Below are 21,143 nucleotides of genomic sequence, written 5' to 3'. Positions count from 1 at the left end.
TAGATGTACCATATCAAATTTAAAGAGCCTATTATTGCTTTTGGTGGAGGTCAAAGGTCATTTGAATTCAGCAAACGCCAAACATTTACTTCACTCCCTCTTACCTGTCTCTCTACACTAACGCACCTTCCTAAACATAATATTGAAAGGGATGCTTGGACAGATTAGCATATTTGGGATGTAATTGTACCACATTGAGTACAAGAAGCCTACTGTTGTGGGCGTAGGTCAATGTTCGTTTGATTTCATCTGGGGTCAAATTGTGAAAACCATGTGTTACACAATATTTCAAAAAGGACAGATGTCATATTTAGTATGTTGATGTATCTATCACATTTAGTAAAAGAAGCCTGTTGTTGAGGTCAACGGTGATTTCAAGACAGCCTGTGTCATTGTGAATTTGTTTGTCACATCACACTGCTTTTCACTGTAGTACTCAGATCAAGTTTGTGGTACACCCTCACTATACATTCTGTCAGATTCATGAAGAAAACTGCCCCATGTTACATCATCAAAACTACAATGCATTTTTGCATTCTGGTTTGTTATGCTCTGAAAAGTTTGTAACTGTAGCACATAGTTAAAGACGTGGGCTACTGTATGCTACTACGCAACCACGAGATACATTAGATCATGGGTTCAACTTGTGCAACACGTTGCCTACCTTTACGATGATATAACACACAGGTATATTTAAATGAATACAAACACACAATATTCTCCTGTAATCCACAGGGTTCATACTATTTAATCACCATAAAGTAAATATGGATTATGATACGAATATGTTAAACAAGATTTATAAATTGGAGTCATAGTTTAACATGAATGGTCTACTAAGCCTACTATTCTAATGCAGGAGGCACACCCATCTCATCCATGCAGAACAGTCCCTCAGCCTACGAGTAAGTCTAGAAGTGGGGGTGCATCTAATCCGTTCCCTCAGTTCACAGGACCCTGAGTGGGGGGGGGAGGGGATTCTGAAGTCTAATTATGTCTCCTAATAGCATCACCTAGTGCAAACATTGACCAGTCCCTCAGTCAGGGTTCGCAGGTTTCTTCCGGGGGTGGAAAAAACCACGGAATAAACCGCGGTTTTTTCCACTCGGAAGAAATAGGTTTCTTCCAGTTTCTTCCGGACAAAATGGAAGAAACTCATATTTTGGGGAAAAACTGTTGATAAAGTTTCATAACAACCTGCAATGATTTCTAACTATGTAATAAATGGACAAGAAGCACTATAGTGTCATCTAGGTAGTCTATATCTAGGTTTGGAGCACATTACCTGTTTCCGGCATATACTGTACGCAATATAGTACTAGGCTACTAGCATCGGACAATTCAACAAAACTATGGGCAAGCAATATTTTGCAAACCAAAATGGTCCTGATTATAGCCCAGTTCTTAGTTAAAAACTAGTTTCTGAGTGGAGGGGCAAGTGTTCCCTGGAAACTAGTGTAGGCCTACTAAAATGCACACTCATTACTACGATTACATTGACCACTATGGCCATATTTTGTGGAGATTGAACTCAAGACATGAGGGTTACAGATTCGACTGGAAGTTGTAGTGTGAAATGAGGGCTGGCTCGTGGCCAGCTGTGTTTAAAGGGTGTGAAGACTCGCGCAAAAAGAAACGTCTGATGCCGGTAATCTGACCTAGTTTCGAATGAGGTGTAACAGAAGTGTTAGACACCACCATTGATCGCAGAAAATACACACACAGCTTGCTACCATCAGTAATTATACACTAGTATAGTCAGTACATACAGCTGCGGTCAATACCCACAACAGTGTACATAGCAGCGATGGACATCTCAGGTCCAGCTAAAGATAACAAGGTATCACGTTTCATTACTGTACTGTCTGCATTTTGTAGCGACACGAACTAAACGTCACTTGCAAGCAACGGAAAGTTAACTTTTTCAGATGGCCGCACACCGTTTGGGGCGAGTCTTCCATGCCTTTAATTGTGGATGTTTGTTCTTTTTGCTGTTGGGATGACAAGTCCTCCTGTTAACTACAAGTTGTAATTTAGGGAGTTGCAGAAATTAAACTGTTGCCTAAATCTAACAGATATTGTTCGGCTATTTTCTTGGTGTTCATTGTATTACATCCTCAGTGCATGGGCCAATCCAGGTTAATCATTCATACAGTATGGCCAGTTATGCAATTCTGGTTGATGGGGGGATCGCGAGATGATAAGTAGTCCTTCAATATTGTGATTTATAAGCAAACATCTTTTGGTGTAGAAAAACAACCCAAAATTATAATCAAAACAAAAATATAATATTTTGATGGTTTCAATGGTATGCATTGATGGTAAACTATTTGTCTCTTTATCATGTATGTGGGCTGTGCTGCGTATATGCCAATTTTCACAGTTTCTTCCAGTTTCTTCCGGTTTCTTCCAGTTTCTTCCGGAAGAAACTGGAAGAAACCTGGAAGAAACAGGTTTCTTCCAGTTTCTTCCACGTCCCCGGAAGAAATAGGTTTCTTCCGGAAGAAACCGAACCCTGCCCTCAGTAATATGTCAACTACATCAACATGACCTAAGTACTGTGTGGGAATTAATACAATTAATTTCTATTAATCTTCTACAGCTCTTCTCTACTGCAGATGTATGGCAGCTTGGAGTGTCTTGGTGAATGGGCACCACACATAATATTGCCAACGCATAGAAATTATATGTAATATAAACAATGGGCAAGGGGTCATCAATCTCCTGCAAAAAGTTTAAAAAATATTGAGCAAATAAAATGAATATGAAATATGCAATAATATACACCAAGCCAACTTGACATGGGTAGACCCCATGTACGTACAAGTACACAAAGATAATAGGTAAGGGTGACAACAACAAAAGGGATCTTGCAAATTTCAATCTGGTCACCTCATACAGAGTGAAACATAAGATATGTCACCATACCTAGCCGGCATGACAATACGTAAAACTATGAAATATATTAATAATAAAGTGAACCCTTTAAGACATACAATACTGTGCAAACTGGCTGCTAAACATACATCTACTTACCTATGTTGCTCATTCAGCAATAACATACAGTGCTCAATAAATATGGTGGACTGTCTATCCTTACACAGCATAGCAGTATCCAATCTTGGAATGACGCAATGTAATATATATAACAAGAAGCTGGTTGCCCTAGTTCCACGACGAACATATCCAGATAGAAGCAGGTGACGAACTCTAAACTCATAACACGCTCTTTAACTTTTATGAAGTCAACAATAACAAATACAATAATACATATGGGAAGTCCCTCAGCTAATAATAATAGCAACAACTAGTAGCATACTAACTATGTACTTGACCCATGTACAACTACTGATATACACCACAGGTTGCTAACACCTTTCGTTAGGGTACAGGTACTTGGGACTAACAGTTGGCTTCAAAGCAGAGACCATTCAGTATCACCTAGCCTTTCTGCTATATTTGGACTAATAGTTGGCTACAAAGCAGAGACCATACAGTATCACCTAGCCTATCTGCTATATTTGGACTAATATTTGGCTACAAAGGAGACCATACAGTATCACCTAGCCTATCTGCTATATCTGGACTAATAGTTGGCTACAAAGCAGAGACCATACAGTATGACCTAGCCTATCTGCTATATTTGGACTAATAGTTGGCTACAAAGGAGACCATACAGTATCACCTAGCCTATCTGCTTTATTTGGACTAATAGTTGGCTACAAAGCAGAGACCATACAGTATCACCTAGCCTATCTGCTATATTTGGACTAATAGTTGGCTACAAAGGAGACCATACAGTATCACCTAGCCTATCTGCTTTATTTGGACTAATAGTTGGCTACAAAGCAGAGACCATACAGTATCACCTAGCCTATCTGCTATATTTGGACTAATAGTTGGCTACAAAGCAGAGACCATACAGTATCACCTAGCCTAGCCTACCAGCTATATCTGGTCAGATGGAGGCTGTAACAATTAAGTATGACTGATAGGGCTAAAGACATGCTAATACTCTAATGTTCTTACAAAACTATCTCAGTTGTGTCTCGGTTCACAAAATACACAATATATCAATATGGCCACTAACATATTGCTACAACTCATTCAACATAGAGGTCCACAGAAAGTTTGGCTATTCATATCCCCATGGCAACTAGTAGAAGTGTAGCATTGCATCATGGGATCTAAACATAGCTCAAATAGTTAATTGAGGGCATTGTAATTGCCATAATCAACCCTATAATCATACTATTAAACAACACATCGCAATAATAATGATTTCACCTGTAGACTCCCTATAGCCATTACAGGTACATAACGCTTCAATAGTTTATACATTCTGTGGTCATTCGGCCCATGGATACAACACAATTACACTGACTGAGGGCTGTCAGTCTGAGTGCACATTGCCATCACAGAACAAACATGGATACCTTCACAACTAATATACACTAGGTAATAATAATAATTATTTATTCTTATATAGCGCTTTACATCAAAGAATGATCTCAAAGCACTTCACAAAATCTTAAAATTATTACAGGTATACACAATGAACTAGGCTCCTGAGGGTGTCTGGGCAAAGTCCAAAGATAAACTCTTATCTGTGGGTACAATTAATATTTAATAATATCAGACAGCCATCTCTACAGCAGGTGTACGGCAGCTTTGAGTGTCCTGGTGAATGGTAGAGTTGCTTGCAAACTTGGGTGTTGTAAGCAATTTTTAGAACAAAGGGAAAATTGTGACAGAAATTTGTTATCCAACAATACTAGACAAGATTTTACTGGCCTCTAGGAAGTAGACAAACAGTCTTTCCAAACCTTTAACTTATTTCCAACAGATTACAGAGAGCAAGACATGACTCACTACACTTTAAGGAGAATAAAACAAAGCCTGGCCTATTAGTATAAGGGAAAACAGATTAACCACCAAATACTTAGAATAACCTAAGGGTAACACTTACCACAAGAGGCTTATATGGCTTGTGGTAGCCCACCAAAGAACCCAAGTGGACGGCGTGCTCCTCTTAGCAGGAATTTAGTCCAGTATTACACTGGGGTGATGTACATAGGGTCTCTGACTCTGTGAGCTTACTAAGCGAACAACGAAGAAATGAGAGGGAATAGAAAATAAAACAAGTGAAGTGGATTGGTACAGTATACTATACCAGGGGACCAAACTATAAACACTACTATTGGGAAATATTAGGGGTGCTTTATAACCATTATAAGATATTCTTTCCTGTTAAACCTGATTACCTAAAATTAAATATATTGATATATCCTTTTAGTCCATCCAATAACTTCTTGATAGTGAAATATTTAAGCATGTCAAGAGCACAACATGAAGGTCAGTGATAGCTGCCTACAGGTTCACAAAATTAAAGATCGGGGGGGGGGGGGGGGTTACAGAAGGCAGTTAAGTAGATGCCACAAGGCAGTTTGTGTAAATTATGCAAAATTGGTTCCTTTCCTCTATCCACTCCTACCACAACCCAGTTAAGCTATATATGTTAGACAGGACATTTTGTAAAAAGTTGATCATTTGGCCACTCTCCAAAATGATTTATACCATTTGATGCTTATTCCTTCTCACAGCTGGAACCTGTTTCTAATTTTGTAAACACTTTTCTCTCTCTCTCTACGATCTTAGGACCGCCACTAATCCCTTAAAGGTAAGGTGTCCTCAGTGTGACGGTGACCTTGATCGAGCGGAACTGCAGAGGGATCCTTTTGCCAGAAAATTCCTCCAAAAACAAGAAGTGTTTTGTGAAAACAAAGACAAAGGATGCAAAGAGATCAACAGATTAGAATTCCTCCAAGTACACTTGGCGTTGTGTAATTATCAAGAAATCCAATGCGAGAGTGGATGTGGCGCAAGGCTCGTGAAAACAGAGCTCGCCGCTCACATGGCGAATGAATGTCCCCGTCGATCGCTGCCATGTCACTTGTGTCAACAGTTGGTCGGGCAAACTGAATTGGAGGTAAGTGTAAAAGCATTTTCTTTTCATCTTTTCTTACCTAGAAGCCTTTTGAAATTGTCTTTCTAATTTCCTTCTCAGTTTGTCTACTTAGATACCTCTTTAACATAATCTGATCCTTCTGGACAATGCCATGAATATGTTATTGATTTGTTCTATTGCAGATTTTTTGATGTCTACATTCTTCATATGTATTGTACATACTTTTTTGGTTTGGGTAGATAGCAAGCTAGGGGAAGTTGAACTTGACTGTTTCGAAGGACCACCAGTACTGGAGTACCCAAAATTATTATATATTAAACAAAGTATATGCCTAATATCAGGCCACATTGTCATGACCCCCCCCCCTCCCAGGGGGGAGTGAAATAGGGTCCTGGTCATCTCTCTTTACATTTGACCCATTGCAGTCTTTGTGAATCATAGATTGTGATAATGGAATTTACTAACTCACCTCATTTAAAGCATGTTGTAACAACACAAGGGAACACACTCACAGGGTACAGTAGCATTTTTGGAGGCTCTGGATCAATATTTCTCTCATTGAAATATTACAGTTCCTGTGTAGAAAACTGCTATACATCATTACACTTGTATTGGAGCATGCCCAAATGTTTCGTGTATTGCATTTTGCATTGCGAAAAGATTAAGGATAAAATTATTCCCTGTGCCCATTTTCCTACTGTGTACATTTTGGTCAATGAAGAGGCTCTGAAATAACATTAACTGTTCATATAATATTTTCAGGCAGTTTGGGAATATAAGGCATTTTCCCCCGTCCCCCCTTTTTTGGGGGGTGGGGGGTTCTGAATGAAATAATTTCACCACATCTGGTTTGACCAACCATTCCTTAGAGCAGAAATGGAGACAAAAATGGACAATTTGTACTCTAAATAATGACTAAAAATGAATTTAAAAAAATGACTTGGTATAAAAGTATTAAAGTCAGTGTTATCATTGATAACCTTATGCACTGGAGGACATTAGTCCTGACATGATGGGTTTTTCCTGTAGAGTTACACATATAAAGCTGGCTAAATATACAATGCCTTATTAACTTGTCTGAACAAATACAGTACTTTGTTCAGTGCGCATAAAGGATATTATTGTCGTAACAGGATCTATATGAATGCATTTTCTCCCCTTTCCATACCAGGAAATACTGTAGTTCCTCATTAAGAATGGATGTTTATTTAGCTCTTATATTACAGCAATGCAACAGTGCAGCAATAGAATAACTGTAATATCACCCTTTGAGAAAACAATTTATCACTAATATTGCAAGAATTGCTCTCAGCAGGATTCTTTTTGACGTGGAGGGAAATGTAAAGGAATATTTTATAAAGAAAAAAAGGGGGAATTCCCTATGCACCATTTGATATGACATAATAATATATATATATCTATTACTTATTCTAAGCTGAGATATTAATGCTTCTACACTTTTATGTATAGGTTGTACAGGGAAAAAGAGAGGAAAGTAAGAAATGAGTTTTGTAAGTAATGGCTTTCCACATATTTGTGCAAATTGTATATATATACTGTACATTATTTATTAAACTTTCATTTGTGTATGTTTATCGTTCAGTTTTTAATTTTCTTTTTCACCTCTGCAGTTGGAGAATCACTTGAAAAATGATTGTCCAGAAGGAAACGTGGAATGCTACTTTAAGGTGTGGGGCTGTGAATACACTGTAAGTAGACAAGTAACGAAACTTAAAGCCAGTGCTATTGGCATTAGCCATCGTGTGTACTGTATTTACAATTTCACAGCAAGATTTGCTTCTCACCTCGATAACGTCTCTCCATCATAATGTGTTTTGAAAGATGGAGTATACGGCAGGCGCGTAGCAAGGAATATGCCAAGGGAAGGGTGAGGCCTTTAGGCAAACTATCTAAGCATAGCGCCACCACGGGTTGACCGTGGGTTGAAGCGTAAAAGAAAGTTTGGCCGAAAAAGCCTCCCAGATCGCTGGAAATGGCACTTCCTAGTGCCATGGGTTGGTGCGAAGCGTACAAGAACATTTTGGTAGAAAATGCCTCCCAGATCGCTGAAAATGGCACTACCCAGTCATGCGTTGGCGCACAGCGTACAAGAAAATTTTGGCTGAATATGCCTCCCAGATCGCTGAAAATGGCACTACCCAGCCATGCGTTGGCGCACAGCGTACAAGAAAATTTTGGCTGAAAATGCCTTCCAGATCGATGGAAATGACACTTCCCAGGCCTTGTAAGTTGCATCTAAGCATTTTCTATTTGGAATTACTAGCGATGTCACAAAAAAATATGCTCGAGGGGGGGCGGTCACCTCCTTTGCCCCCCCCCGGCTAAGCGCCTGGTATACGGCGATAAAGATGTTGCGATTTGCATGTGGCTGGTCCATAATATTTTCCAAGATCTCTTGTGATCTTTGGTGGGGATCAAGGGTCATTTTGAGGGCATAATGAAAATCTGGTAAAACTTGAGGAAGTTGGTATGTGTGTCCAAATTTGTCCTCATGGCAGCCAGTAAGTCTAGTGAAAAGCAGGCAAAACAAGAAATGTTTATAAACAGTATTTCAAGAAGGAGTTGACAGTTTCATATGTAGGGAACAACTACAGTAGCCCATAGTGAATACAAGGTCTCTTGTGCTCTACTGTAGGTCAAAGGTTATCTGGGATCAGCATCCAGAGAAGAACATGCCAAAATCTTCAAAGCTCTAGCATGAATAGAAATCCAAGCATGAGCTTTTTCCGTGAATTCGCGGAATATCCGTGATTTCTTTTCTACCTCAGGGACAAAATGTATTATCCTAATACACTGTAGCATACACAAACTGGAGCCTATACCGCAATTTTTGCAAAGTTCCGTGATTTTTTTCTTACACCAGGCTCATCCCTGTATCTCAAGAATGTTAGCTTGGGCAAAGTTCTCTATTGGCACTGAATTTTTTTGATATGCACACAAGTCAGCATGACAGCCATTATAAAAGTCTGCATTGTTAGGAAGTTTCAAGTTTGAGTACTCAACAAGTTACCACCTCATACTGGTTTTCACTTGGATGAAGAAAAAAACTCAAAGATTTTGAAATGTTTGAGCCATTACAGCTTGAAGGACCTCACAAAAATTTGAATACAAACACCAAAAACAGGTCTTAAAGGTCTTGACAAGTAGCCTCAGATATTGAAATAATCAAAAGTACTTACATGGGAAGTAAAATCAGTGTTGAAGCATGAAACCAATGCTGTTTGTAATATTATTATAAAAGCCCTCAATGCTGTGTTGATCCTTAATTGCAGTCTTGCATTTTGGTTTTTGTCAGGGTCCAAGGAAAAGCCTGAATGAGCATCTCAAGGCCCAAGTGGACTACCATTACGGAACCGTGGGCACAGAGGTCGCGAAGCTGAAGACGGTAGTCACAGAACTACAAGAAACGGCTCAAGACTTGAGAAATGAAGGAGCATCTTCCTCTCCGTCTTCAGAGGGCGTGGCAGAAACGGTGGACAAACTCAACGAGAGGATGAAGAAACTACAGGTGTGTGGATGTAGTCGATTGGTGTGCACTTTATCAGACGTGTGTGCCCTTTATCAGACATGTTGTCTGATACGAAACTAACATTTAGGGTTTCATTCTAACAAATAGACATTCAAGGGTGATGGCGCGTCTTCAGTATTTGACATTTAGCATATTTAGGACTGTTTGTCAACTGGTACATTTCCAGTTTCTTCCATTACTGATGTATGTACTGGATAGAGCCAAGTTTGATGAATCTGTCCCTTAAAAGGAAGGAATGATTATTTTTTTTGGCATCATAGACATTCACATATTTAGTTAAAATTAACTAAATTTGAGATCAGCGACCAGGAGTGCCTAAAGTAATGTGTGTGATACGCTCTGATTGACAGTTATACAATGCTGTTAATACACATTCACACCAGAAGACTCACTGGGGCTGAGTGGTAAGCAGTATTCTGAAGAGATGGGGGTGTGGAGCGGGAATTTCTTTTTTTCTTTTTCTGGAGGTTGTGTTTTTGGACGTGCATTAAACCAGAAATGTGTCCAGTACTTTTTAAATACAACAGTTATACAACGCTGTTAAAACACATTCTTACCAGAAAACTCACTGTGGCTGAGTGGTACAGTACGCAGTATTCTAAAGGGGTGGGGATGTGGAGCGTGAATTTCTTTTTTTCTTTTTCTGGAGGTTGTGTTTTTGGACGTGCATTAAACCAGAAATGTGTCCAGTACTTTTTAAATACAACAGTTATACAACGCTGTTAAAACACATTCTTACCAGAAGACTCACTGTGGCTGAGTGGTACGCAGTATTTTGAAAGGATGGTGGGGCGGGGGGGGTTGGGGTCGGGTTGTGTGGAGCAGTAATTCCTTTTTTTTCTTTTTCTGGAGGTTGTGTTTTTGAATGTGCATTAAACCAGAAATATGGCGAGTACTATTTAAATACAACAGTGAACAACGCTGTTAAAACACATTCTTACCAGAAGACTCACTGTGGCTGAGTGGTACAGTACGCAGTATTCTAAAGGGGTGGGGGTGCAGAGCAGGAATTTCTTCTTTTTTATTTTTCTGGAGGTTGTGTATTTGGACGTGCATTAAACCAGAAATATGTCCAGTACTTTTTAAATACAACAGTTATACAACGCTGTTAAAACACATTCTTACCAGAAAACTCACTGTGGCTGAGTGGTACAGTACGCAGTATTCTAAACGGGTGGGGATGTGGAGTGGGAATTTCTTTTTTTTTTCTTTTTCTGGAGGTTGTGTTTTTGGACATGCATTAAACCAGAAATATGTCCAGTACTTTTTAAGTACAACAGGTATACAACGCTGTTAAAACACATTCTTACCAGAAAACTCACTGTGGCTGAGTGGTACAGTACGCAGTATTCTAAAGGGGTGGGGATGTTTAGTGGGAATTCCTTTTTTTTCTTTCTCTTGAGTTGTGTTTTTAGCTCATACCAGCATGCTGGTGTGAGCTATTGTTTCAGTGCGGCGTCTATCACTCTATCCGTCAGCAATTGGTAAAACCGCTCCCACTCGCACAGTGTTTGATGGAATTTCATGAAACTTGGACACAAGGACCATTGGGTATAGGGCCATCAGAGATGGTCCGAAATTTGGGGTCAAAGGCCACCTGTGGGCCGTAATGGGCCATTTTGTGGAAATACGCAAAATGCTTCTTCTCTTACAGATTCTATGGTACAATGTTGAGGGTTTGTCACGATAGTGCTATGGAAGTTTTACCTTCAGGTTGTTCATGAATTTGAGATCAAAGATCAACTAGGGGTCTTTTGTGGCCCGGGCCGCGGCCCTATATTTTCAAATTGCTCCTGTTCGTACAGTGTATGGCCAGTTATAATGAAACTTGGTCACAACGTTCCTCGGGATGAGAGTTACGAGGGGTGTTCGGAAAATTGAGGTCAAATGTCATTTAAGGGGTCATCGGGGTCATTCTTTGTAATATTTTCAAATACCTCAATCTCCTCAAGATTTTGATGGATCATATTCAAAGTTGAACTGATGATTGTTGGATTGTGTATGAATAAGGTGATGCCTAATAATCTTTGGTCAAAAGTTAATTAATTACAATTAATCCCCATTGTTTAAAAAAATCTGAGCCTTCACCTTTTGCCAAAGCTCCTTTAATTTGTCTCCCAGTCTCTGCAGTGTTTGTTTACATTTGTGGTTAAGCTCTGCAGAGGCTGTTAGTGGAATTAAAGCAGGACTAGGAGTTGTTATTAACTGTTGAACTGTAAGCATGAGAGCCCTATAGCCAATCAGCACTTGCCGATTCTTAGAAGTCTTTGCGCCTGAAGTATGTAGGCAGCCAGCCAAAATTTAGGCAAGTAGTGCTTCAGGTCTGCTCAGGTAGAGGGGAGAAAGTTTAATAGGGTAGGTCAGTGGTATTGTTTGAGAGAGTGGGTAAAATAGGTTTTAAAGGGGGCAAATAGGAATTATAGCCAGTGGTGTGGCCAGGATTCTGCTAACGGAGGGGGGGGGGTTATCCCTCATGGGCCCAAAATTGGTGGAATCTGAAAAATGGCCTGAAATTTGGTGGGCCATAAAGTTTTGTGGGCCCTACATTTTTAAGCTCGAAAAGGTATGAGCTTCTGCACCATTGGTGCTCTAGTTGGATGTGCATTAAACCAGAAATCTGTCCAGTACTATTTAAATACAACAGGTATACAATGCTGTTGAAACACATTCTTACCAGAAAACTCACTGTGGCTAAGTGGTACAGTAACGCAGTATTCTAAAGGGGTGTATGGGGGTGCAGAGCGGGTATTTATTTTTTTAAATTTTTCTGGAGGTTGTGTTTTTGGACGTGCATTAAACCAGAAATATGTCCAGTACTTTTTCAGTACAACAGTTATACAACGCTGTTAAAACACATTCTTACCAGAAAACTCACTGTGGCTGAGTGGTACAGTACGCAGTATTCTAAAGGGGTGGGGATGTGGAGTGGGAATTTCTTTTTTTTCTTTTTCTAGAGGTTGTGTTTTTGGACGTGCATTAAACCAGAAATATGTCCAGTACTTTTTAAATACAACAGGTATACAATGCTGTTAAAACACATTCTTACCAGAAAACTCACTGTGGCTGAGTGGTGCAGTACGCAGTATTCTAAAGGGGTGGGGGTGCAGAGCGGGAATTTCTTCTTTTTTATTTTTCTGGAGGTTGTGTTTTGGACATGCATTAAACCAGAAATGTGTCCAGTACTTTTTAAATACAACAGTTATACAATGCTGTTAAAACACATTCTTACCAGAAGACACACTGTGGCTGAGTGGTACACAGTATTTTGAAAGGATGGTGGGGCGGGGGGGGGGTCAGGTTGTGTGGAGCAGTAATTCCTTTTTTTTCTTTTTCTGGAGGTTGTGTTTTTGAATGTGCATTAAACCAGAAATATGTCCAGTACTTTTTAAATACAACAGTTATACAACTCTGTTAAAACACATTCTTACCAGAAGACTCACTGTGGCTGAGTGGTACAGTACGCAGTATTCTAAAGGGGTGGGGATGTGGAGCAGGAATTTCTTTTTTTTTCTTTTTCTGGAGGTTGTGTTTTTGGATGTGCATTAAACCAGAAATATGTCCAGAACTTTTTAAGTACAACAGGTATACAATGCTGTTAAAACACATTCTTAGCAGAAAACTCACTGTGGCTGAGTGGTGCAGTACGCAGTATTCTAAAGGGGTGGGGGTGCAGAGCGGGAATTTCTTCTTTTTTATTTTTCTGGAGGTTGTGTTTTGGACATGCATTAAACCAGAAATGTGTCCAGTACTTTTTAAATACAACAGTTATACAATGCTGTTCAAACACATTCTTACCAGAAGACACACTGTGGCTGAGTGGTACGCAGTATTTTGAAAGGATGGTGGGGCGGGGGGGGTTGGGGTCGGGTTGTGTGGAGCAGTAATTCCTTTTTTCTTCTTTATCTGGAGGTTGTGTTTTTGAATGTGCATTAAACCAGAAATATGTCCAGTACTTTTTAAATACAACAGGTATACAATGCTGTTAAAACACATTCTTACCAGAAAACTCACTGTGGCTGAGTGGTGCAGTACGCAGTATTCTAAAGGGGTGGGGGTGCAGAGCGGGAATTTCTTCTTTTTTATTTTTCTGGAGGTTGTGTTTTGGACGTGCATTAAACCAGAAATGTGTCCAGTACTTTTTAAATACAACAGATATACAATGCTGTTAAAACACATTCTTACCAGAAGACTCACTGTGGCTGAGTGGTACACAGTATTTTGAAAGTATGGGGGTGGGGGGGGTGTGTGTGAAGCAGGAATTTCTATGTGGCTCGTGGTATGCAGTATGTTGTCTTGAAGGGGGGGGTGTGGAGTGGGAATTCCTTTTCTTTTTCTGAAGGTTCTTTTTTGGACGTGCAATAAACCAGAATGTGTTCAGTACTATGTAACTACAACTTTACGTTGTATGTCACTTGATATAAGCTGAACCATGTTCTTGCCATGTCTTTGTATTTGTTCCCACATTATTTGTTGTCAATCTGTTAAACTTCTTATGTTTCGATAAAAAGTTAAGTTCGTAATCAAAATTCACTCCAATCCGTATAAGGAATTATTTTTTATATTTCTACAGCTTAAATATTTTGCCAATTCAGATTAGATTCCTAGGCAGTCACTGCAGTGTTGTTACTAAACGTAGATAGCATGAGATGATTGGATAGAATGTAACTTGAGAAAAACAACAAAAATTGCAATGCATGCATGACATAATGGAGCATAGTCATCATGTTTGATCTCAACAGTGAAATAGAAACCCCTCCCACATTGAGTTAGCCCCTATTACAAGAAAGGTTGCTCAATTAAAGAATTACAAAGAAGTAATTTCTTTATGTTATCTTTAGTTTATATTTAAACCACAAAACAGTAATAATGCAGGTTTTGCCTAATTCCATGTGACTCTTTTTATTGTGAAAGGTAAGTTTTAATTTGTTAGGCATTGTCTTTTTACTCCCACATGTTGCAATTTTCATTTTTCTGTAATAAAGAACAACAAGTAGTAGTGCTGACTCATCGAGTGGTCGATTTCATGTTTATTAATATCCTTATAATAACCGTAGCTTAAACTTGTAGATGGAAATTAGTCAGGCATCTGATGGAGGCCTTCTAGGCTGAGTCTTTTGTGATGCAAATTATTTTAAGTTGTTAATTGAATATTCATGAGAAAATGTATTAAAACTTTTTTAGAATGATGTTATGAAACCCAAGCCTAAAGTACTAAGTGATGATAAAAAGGCAAAAATAGAAAAATGATATATTCCATGTGAAATCCAAGATTGACCCAATACAGTTTAGATTATGTTTTATTACAGTAGTTCAGAATGGAAACAAGCATCGCAGGCAGCCTTGAAAGCTGATAGTTCATTTACATGTTAACCTTACACCTTGTTCTTCTCTTAGTCTTTTATAACCCAGTTTGTGAATCAACTTTGTCTGGTTCTCTGTTTTCTGTGATATATTCGCACGGAACTTTTGCGGGCGGGTTGTTTGTCTTGGGACCCCCTCCCTGAATATTACCTGAATATAACAAACAATCATGCCTTGAAGCTGCAACAAGTTAGAACAGTAGTAGTAGCCGGTGGGGTTCTTCTGTCTAGGTAGATGAAATGTCGAAAAAGAGTGAGAAAGGACTGGGGGATGAACCATATTGTGACGTGGAAAAAAAGAATTGAAGAAAAGTATTGATTGTAAGCTTTCAATTCATCTTATCAGTTAACAATGGTTCAGAAATTTGATAAGATTGGCAAACTGGAAAAGGCAGCAGAGCAGACAGCGAAGAAGACAGACGTGCAGAAGGAGGCGGCCAGAATCGACACGATTGCAAGCCAGACCACCACTCTCGCAAACAGGATCCAAAAGCTGGAGGAGAAATCTGGCCAGGGGCTCCGGGCTAGAAAAGGTACTGATTCATATGTAGTGATACTAATACTTGACAAATCTTGCCAAGAAAGCTCCCACCTTTCAATTTAAATTGTTTGGTTGGTACAGTACCCCCGTGGAGGATGGATTTTCCCTGGATTTCTCGTATGAAAGAAAATTGACAGGCAAAACGTTTTCCGGTAGTGGATTTTAAAGAAATGGAATGCCTCCTTCAGAAATGCACTGGTATGACATGAATTACTGTAGGAAGGAGAACCCAACGGAACAAGAAGTTTCAATCGAATGTTGCGATTTTTTCGGCACACGACATGTGGATGGAGAGCGGCCTAGAACATGAAGCAGCATAGGGTAGATTAGATAAGTGTGCTGGAAAGACTCACAACCCATAAATGTCCAGATTTTAATGAACATAACATTGAGTTTAGAATTTGAGAATGTTGACTGCAGTGCCAAAGACATATAGTTTAAAAAAATGTGTAAGAGCAAGCTTCTCCCAAGTGAACTAGACTTAATGAATTTATCAGCTTTTTCATAACCAACTTAATTAGAAATCTACTTTGAAATGTTTTTGTATGGCTCAAAATGGAAATTTGTATCACTTATTTTTGATAGTATCAAGACTAACAGTACTCAGCAAGGTTTAACAAATTTTTATTATTTATATGTACAAAGTAGATTTAAATGCATTCTGCTTAGTGTTTTTGTATTTCTTGTTTAAAGAGCTCTTTGAAGCAAAGTCACTGTACTTTCCTATTTATTGTGGTTCATTCCCAAAAAAATGAGATGTCAGTCCGAAGAGGAATTCTCGCTAGAGATGTTTTTGCCACAATCGGCTATTTTTGATTGGCCGTTTCCAGGGGAACTAGAGAAATGAACGCAACTTCTAGTCATTGATCGGATCAGTGAATCTCAGAACCCAGTTGTCACTCACTATAAAGCAAAACAGTCGAATCTGTGCATGGAATCTCGAGAAGCCTGCATGATCAATGTGTGGATGAAAATCTCATGTGGATTTGTTATCTTCTGTGTTTTGTTTGGACAGGCGGTGCCAATCAGCAGTCTTTAGAGCAGAGAGTGAGCACACTGGAGAACCAGATCAGCCTGCACGCGATGCGGTTAGCGGAGCACGACGTGCGGTTCCAGGTGCACGGCACTACGAGCTACAACGGCAGCCTGGTCTGGAAGATCAAGGACTACGCCCGCAGGAAGCGAGACGCAGACTCTGGCAAGACCCTCTCGCTGTACTCTCAGCCGTTCTTCTCCAGCAGGTATGGCTTCAAGATGTGCGCCAGGGTGTACCTGAACGGGGACGGCATCGGAAAGGACTCACACATGTCCCTCTTCTTCGTCATCATGAAAGGCGACTACGACTCTCTGCTGTCGTGGCCTTTCAAACAGAAGGTAGGAGGAAGACCATTTCATGTATTTCAAATGTTATTTCATGTATTATTAAATCATGTCTAATAATATTTCATTTGTGACACTTTGTGTATTACATCTTATTGAATATATATCATATTTATTCATGTATATGTTATTTCATAGGTAAGACTTTTTTTGTGTGTTTTAAATCATTTATTTCACGTGGAAATAATAAATCATGTCTAATAATATTTCATTTGTGACACTTTGTGTATTACATCTTATCGAATATCATATTTATTCATGTATATGTTATTTCATAGGTAAGACTTTTTTTGTGTGTTTTAAATCATTTATTTCACGTGGAAATAATAAATCATGTCTAATAATATTTCATTTGTGACACTTTGTGTATTACATCTTATCGAATATCATATTTATTCATGTATATGTTATTTCATATGTAACACTTTTTTGTGTGTATTACATCTTTTCACATATATCATATTTCTTCATGTATTATACTATTTCAGAAGTAACCCCTATTTCATGTATTTCATGTTCAATATACTGCCATGTCTTACATCATTTGACATCAGCACACACTATCTTATGTAATTCATAATTTGCACTTAGAGACGTGAGAACAGAATTCATTGTGTGTATATATAGTACATATAATGTTGGTGCATGCTGTTTATCCTCATACCTTTTGTGCAATGATTGAACAAACAAAGTCATTGACCAGTTTATTTAATTTTCTCATGTCACTCAACATCAGAGAAAATTTAGTGTTTTGTGTAGATCCTAATATACTGACAATTCTAAGGATCCTTGTGGACAAAATGTTTATTACATATTAGTGCAATTACGATTCTTCATTTTGTACACCATGTTACTAACCTGTACCTTACAGAATAATTCCTTGACGATATCAGTCGGTCTTATGTATATATCAGTTTCCAGCAAACGAAAAGTTTCCTCAAAATGGTATTATTCTCTGATTCCTTAGGTCACTCTCATGCTGCTGGATCAAGGAGGCAGCCAGCGCCACCTCTCTGATTCTTTCCGGCCGGACCCAACCTCCAGCTCCTTCCAGAAACCCACGGCAGAGATGAACATCGCCTCCGGGTGTCCTCTGTTTGTCAGCCAAGACGTTTTTGCCAACAGCTCCAACTACCTGACGGATGACACTATCTTTCTGAAGATAGTTGTTGATACCGCAGATCTGACCCCCTTATAAGCCTTAGGAAGCTCATGCCTGTGTGAGACACGCCCGTTTGTTTGATGAGGCGTGATTATTCTGCATTCGCCTCACAAATGAATTGATCGTGTTTCAAGAGGACCAGAAAAAGAGCACTCTTTAAAATTAGACAGTAAGTGTACACCTGCATCAGCGAAGGCCTTTACTTTTCCTTTTTTTGGTGAGTTGGCTGTTTCATTTGCTTGATCTTGAGGTTCAAGATGGTTACAATGTCCAGAGCAATATTTATAGAATCTGGAATTTATTCTCATAATGTCTTGTAGTATTTTAATTCAACTGTCACAAGATGTTGAGCCTTATTTTATTTGCAAATTCTTGTCATAATAGTAAGAGACCTTCTGTTTGCTGAATTGTTGCTTGATTACAGTGAAATGATGGTTGAAGGGGTGGAGACTCAGTGGTGGAGTTAATTCTTTACAGAGACGGTTGATGTTGGTAACAAACTGTTACTCTGAATCCAGTGAAAATGTTTGTTCTTCCCAGAGATGTCAGTGAATGTGGTCCAACTTTGCTCTGTGTATAGTTTTTGTCTGTTTCCATACAGGGTGTTTGGGAAATGCCGTCCCTTTGTTTTGATAGCTGCTATACTCCCAGTTGTGATACAGCATATGTTGTGACATATTAAGGAACTAAACCTGTTTGATACCATTGGCAAACTTGAACATTGTTACATGTAATTGGGCTAGACTTGCCCTGTTATCAAATTTTACCTGATTTGTTCCTTTTGAGCAATTTAAACAAAAACAATTTATGATGTTTTCTTCTTGGTGTGTATGTGTGTGTATGAAATTGCCCCAATTCTTCACTTTTTCTTCATTTCTCTTTTCCACACAGATACTAATGTTAATATACCAATCATATGCTTTGAAACATATGAATAAAAGTTTATTAAATGCGTTGAACCTAAAGTACCATCACGTCATCAGAAGAAGGAAGCCCTACATAGTGGTGTTCAGGCGGCTACCAGTTGGGGCCTGGTAGTAAAAGATGGTCGAGTGTTCTTATATCATGGAAAAGAGCAAAGAAGTTTATGGCGGGGATGGTATTCGAGAAAAAGTAAACCAAGAGGTCACTGGTTCGAATCCCATTTTAGCCATAAATTTCTTAGCTCTTTTCCATTTTTTTACATATTCCCAGTCCTTTTTACATTGTTCAATTTACTATTATGTTTTTTTCTGAGAAAAAAACAAATAGATGACAATAGGTGACAACTGTACAATATTGTACAAACTGACAAACAAACTGACAAATATACTGTACAAAATATATACAAACTGACAACTGTACAAATTATTCTGAATAATTATTTTGTGATTGTACCTGTATCATCCAAAGTCATCAAAATCGATATCATTAATATATTTATATGAAAGGTCATCAGTATTAGCCCCAAATTTGAGCAGAATTGCTGAAAGTTGACAAAAGTACTCACTGGGAAGTACTTACTGTTCAGTTAGAAATAAATTCTTACAAGTGAGGAAGAATGATTAATATGGGTGGCAGTAAATGCTCCTTGAAGTTGGAGTATGAGTGATCATTCTGAGACCTTCTAGCATAATTGGGGCCAATACTGATGACCTTTAACCTGTTAGAATGGAATGTAAAGATATCAGGGAAGTAAATGAGAAGAAATGAAAATAATACGATTAAAAGATAGGAGGGAAAAATTGAAAAAAAATACAAATCAATTAAAGCCAAAAAAAAAAAAAACCTAAAAGTTGAAAAAAAATAAACAAATAAAAAAGTTGCAAAAAAACTAAAATAAACTTTAAACAAAAGGCAAAAAAAAAAAAATATTCAAAAGACCTTAAAAAAACAATAAAGTAATAAAAAAAGAATAAAATATAAAAAGCATGCAAAGACAAAAAATAATATTTTATTTTTCCTCTTTCCAATGTATTTTACTATGAGCTGATGCATGGGAGTCCCAACACTTTCCTGTCTATTTTTTTTCCTAAGGTCAGGGGTCAATCTGTGTATTGTTTTTCGTGTAGTGGAGCTTGTTACCAGAAGAAGGAGTTGAGTGAGTTGTCTTGAGGAGTTAACCATGTCATGTTATGGAGTTAACAATGTTATGTTAACGGTCACATGAAAGTGGACGACCTTATCGTAAATCATTAAGTGTTTTGATAAAAGTGTGTTTATGTCAAGTAATAATATGTACTGTATGGTATATTTTTTATGGTTGATGGTCAATCTTTTGTTCTATAGCCACTGTGCTTCATTTTAATATGAAATGATGCAGTTGATGTTTTTTCTTTATGAAATCTGATATTTGTTCTTTACGAGGAAGTTATTCTTGTTTGTTTGATAAGGACATTTGAGACCTTATCTTGTTGATTAGTGAACAACAAGTTGTATATGTCTAAACAATGCTGACATTATGTGATATTTTGATTCAAAACATATAAACATGTTACCTTACCCTCAATGGGTTTTTATTTTAAATCTTCTTCCTTTTGAATTGTTGCAATTTGATAGTATATGAATGCATGATATGTTTACAATTAAAACTTAGCTTGTCAAACTGACATTATTAATGTTATATCTGTTATGACCAAATTTGATAAAAACGAGTGAGTAAAAGATAATTTGATGTAGTTTTAAAAGGTGTGGTTATTTTCTTGAAACATTCTTCATTAAATTACACGCACACTAGTTTCGTGAAGTTGTTTTATCGTATGACATCCAAAAAAGTCTGCGTTATTAAGAAACATACACAGGTGGTGAGAAAACATGGATAAAAGCATAAAAGTTGAAAACAATAAAATAAACTTAAAGCATACGTCAAAAGACAAAAAAAAAAAAAAAAACCATAAAAGTTGAAAAAAAAAAAAACAACTTAAAACATAAGTCAAAAGACTAAAAAAAATCTTTTGTTCTCTAGCCACTGTGCTTCATTAAATATGAAATGATACAGTTAAGGTTTTTTTTTATTAAATCTTAATTTTGTTCTTGATGAGGATGTTATTCTTGTTTGATGTGTTTTTAAATGTGTGGATATTTTCTTGAAATATTCTTCTTTAAATTACACGCACACTACTTGCGTGAAGTTGTTTGATCGTTTGACATCCAAATAAGTCTGCGTTATTAATAAACATACACAAGTAGTGAGAAAACATGCA

General features: G+C 38.0%; 2 protein-coding genes across 5 annotated transcripts in view; one reads left to right on the top strand and one right to left on the bottom strand.

Moving 5' to 3' along the window:
• The window catches only part of LOC139971815 (uncharacterized), a 75,959-nt gene extending 70,317 nt beyond the window's left edge, over positions 1-5,642 (bottom strand). The window contains exon 1 of the mRNA XM_071978569.1: positions 3,037-5,642. Coding sequence (XP_071834670.1) covers positions 3,037-3,049 — 13 coding nt within the window. The 5' untranslated portion in view covers positions 3,050-5,642. The remainder of the gene's footprint in view (positions 1-3,036) is intronic.
• The window catches only part of LOC139971813 (TNF receptor-associated factor 3-like), a 61,043-nt gene extending 40,184 nt beyond the window's left edge, over positions 1-20,859 (top strand). For 3 of the 4 annotated variants that reach the window (XR_011794489.1, XR_011794488.1, XR_011794490.1), the window contains 7 exons: positions 5,659-5,989; positions 7,600-7,677; positions 9,285-9,497; positions 15,225-15,411; positions 16,435-16,793; positions 17,767-18,178; positions 18,853-20,859. Coding sequence is in view for 1 of the 4 variants with exons in the window: in XM_071978567.1 (XP_071834668.1) it covers positions 5,659-5,989; positions 7,600-7,677; positions 9,285-9,497; positions 15,225-15,411; positions 16,435-16,793; positions 17,767-17,997 (1,399 nt within the window). In the remaining 3 variants the exon portion in view is untranslated. Of the gene's footprint in view, positions 1-5,658; positions 5,990-7,599; positions 7,678-9,284; positions 9,498-15,224; positions 15,412-16,434; positions 16,794-17,766 lie in introns of all 4 variants that reach the window. The other variant, XM_071978567.1, reaches the window with a different exon arrangement.
• Positions 20,860-21,143: the final 284 nt, after the last annotated feature.

This window comes from Apostichopus japonicus, chromosome 8, assembly GCF_037975245.1.
Source record: "Apostichopus japonicus isolate 1M-3 chromosome 8, ASM3797524v1, whole genome shotgun sequence".
Classification (NCBI taxonomy): domain Eukaryota; kingdom Metazoa; phylum Echinodermata; class Holothuroidea; order Aspidochirotida; family Stichopodidae; genus Apostichopus; species Apostichopus japonicus.
Note: the sequence above shows the minus strand (reverse complement) of the source record. Positions and strands in the feature narration are given on the sequence as shown.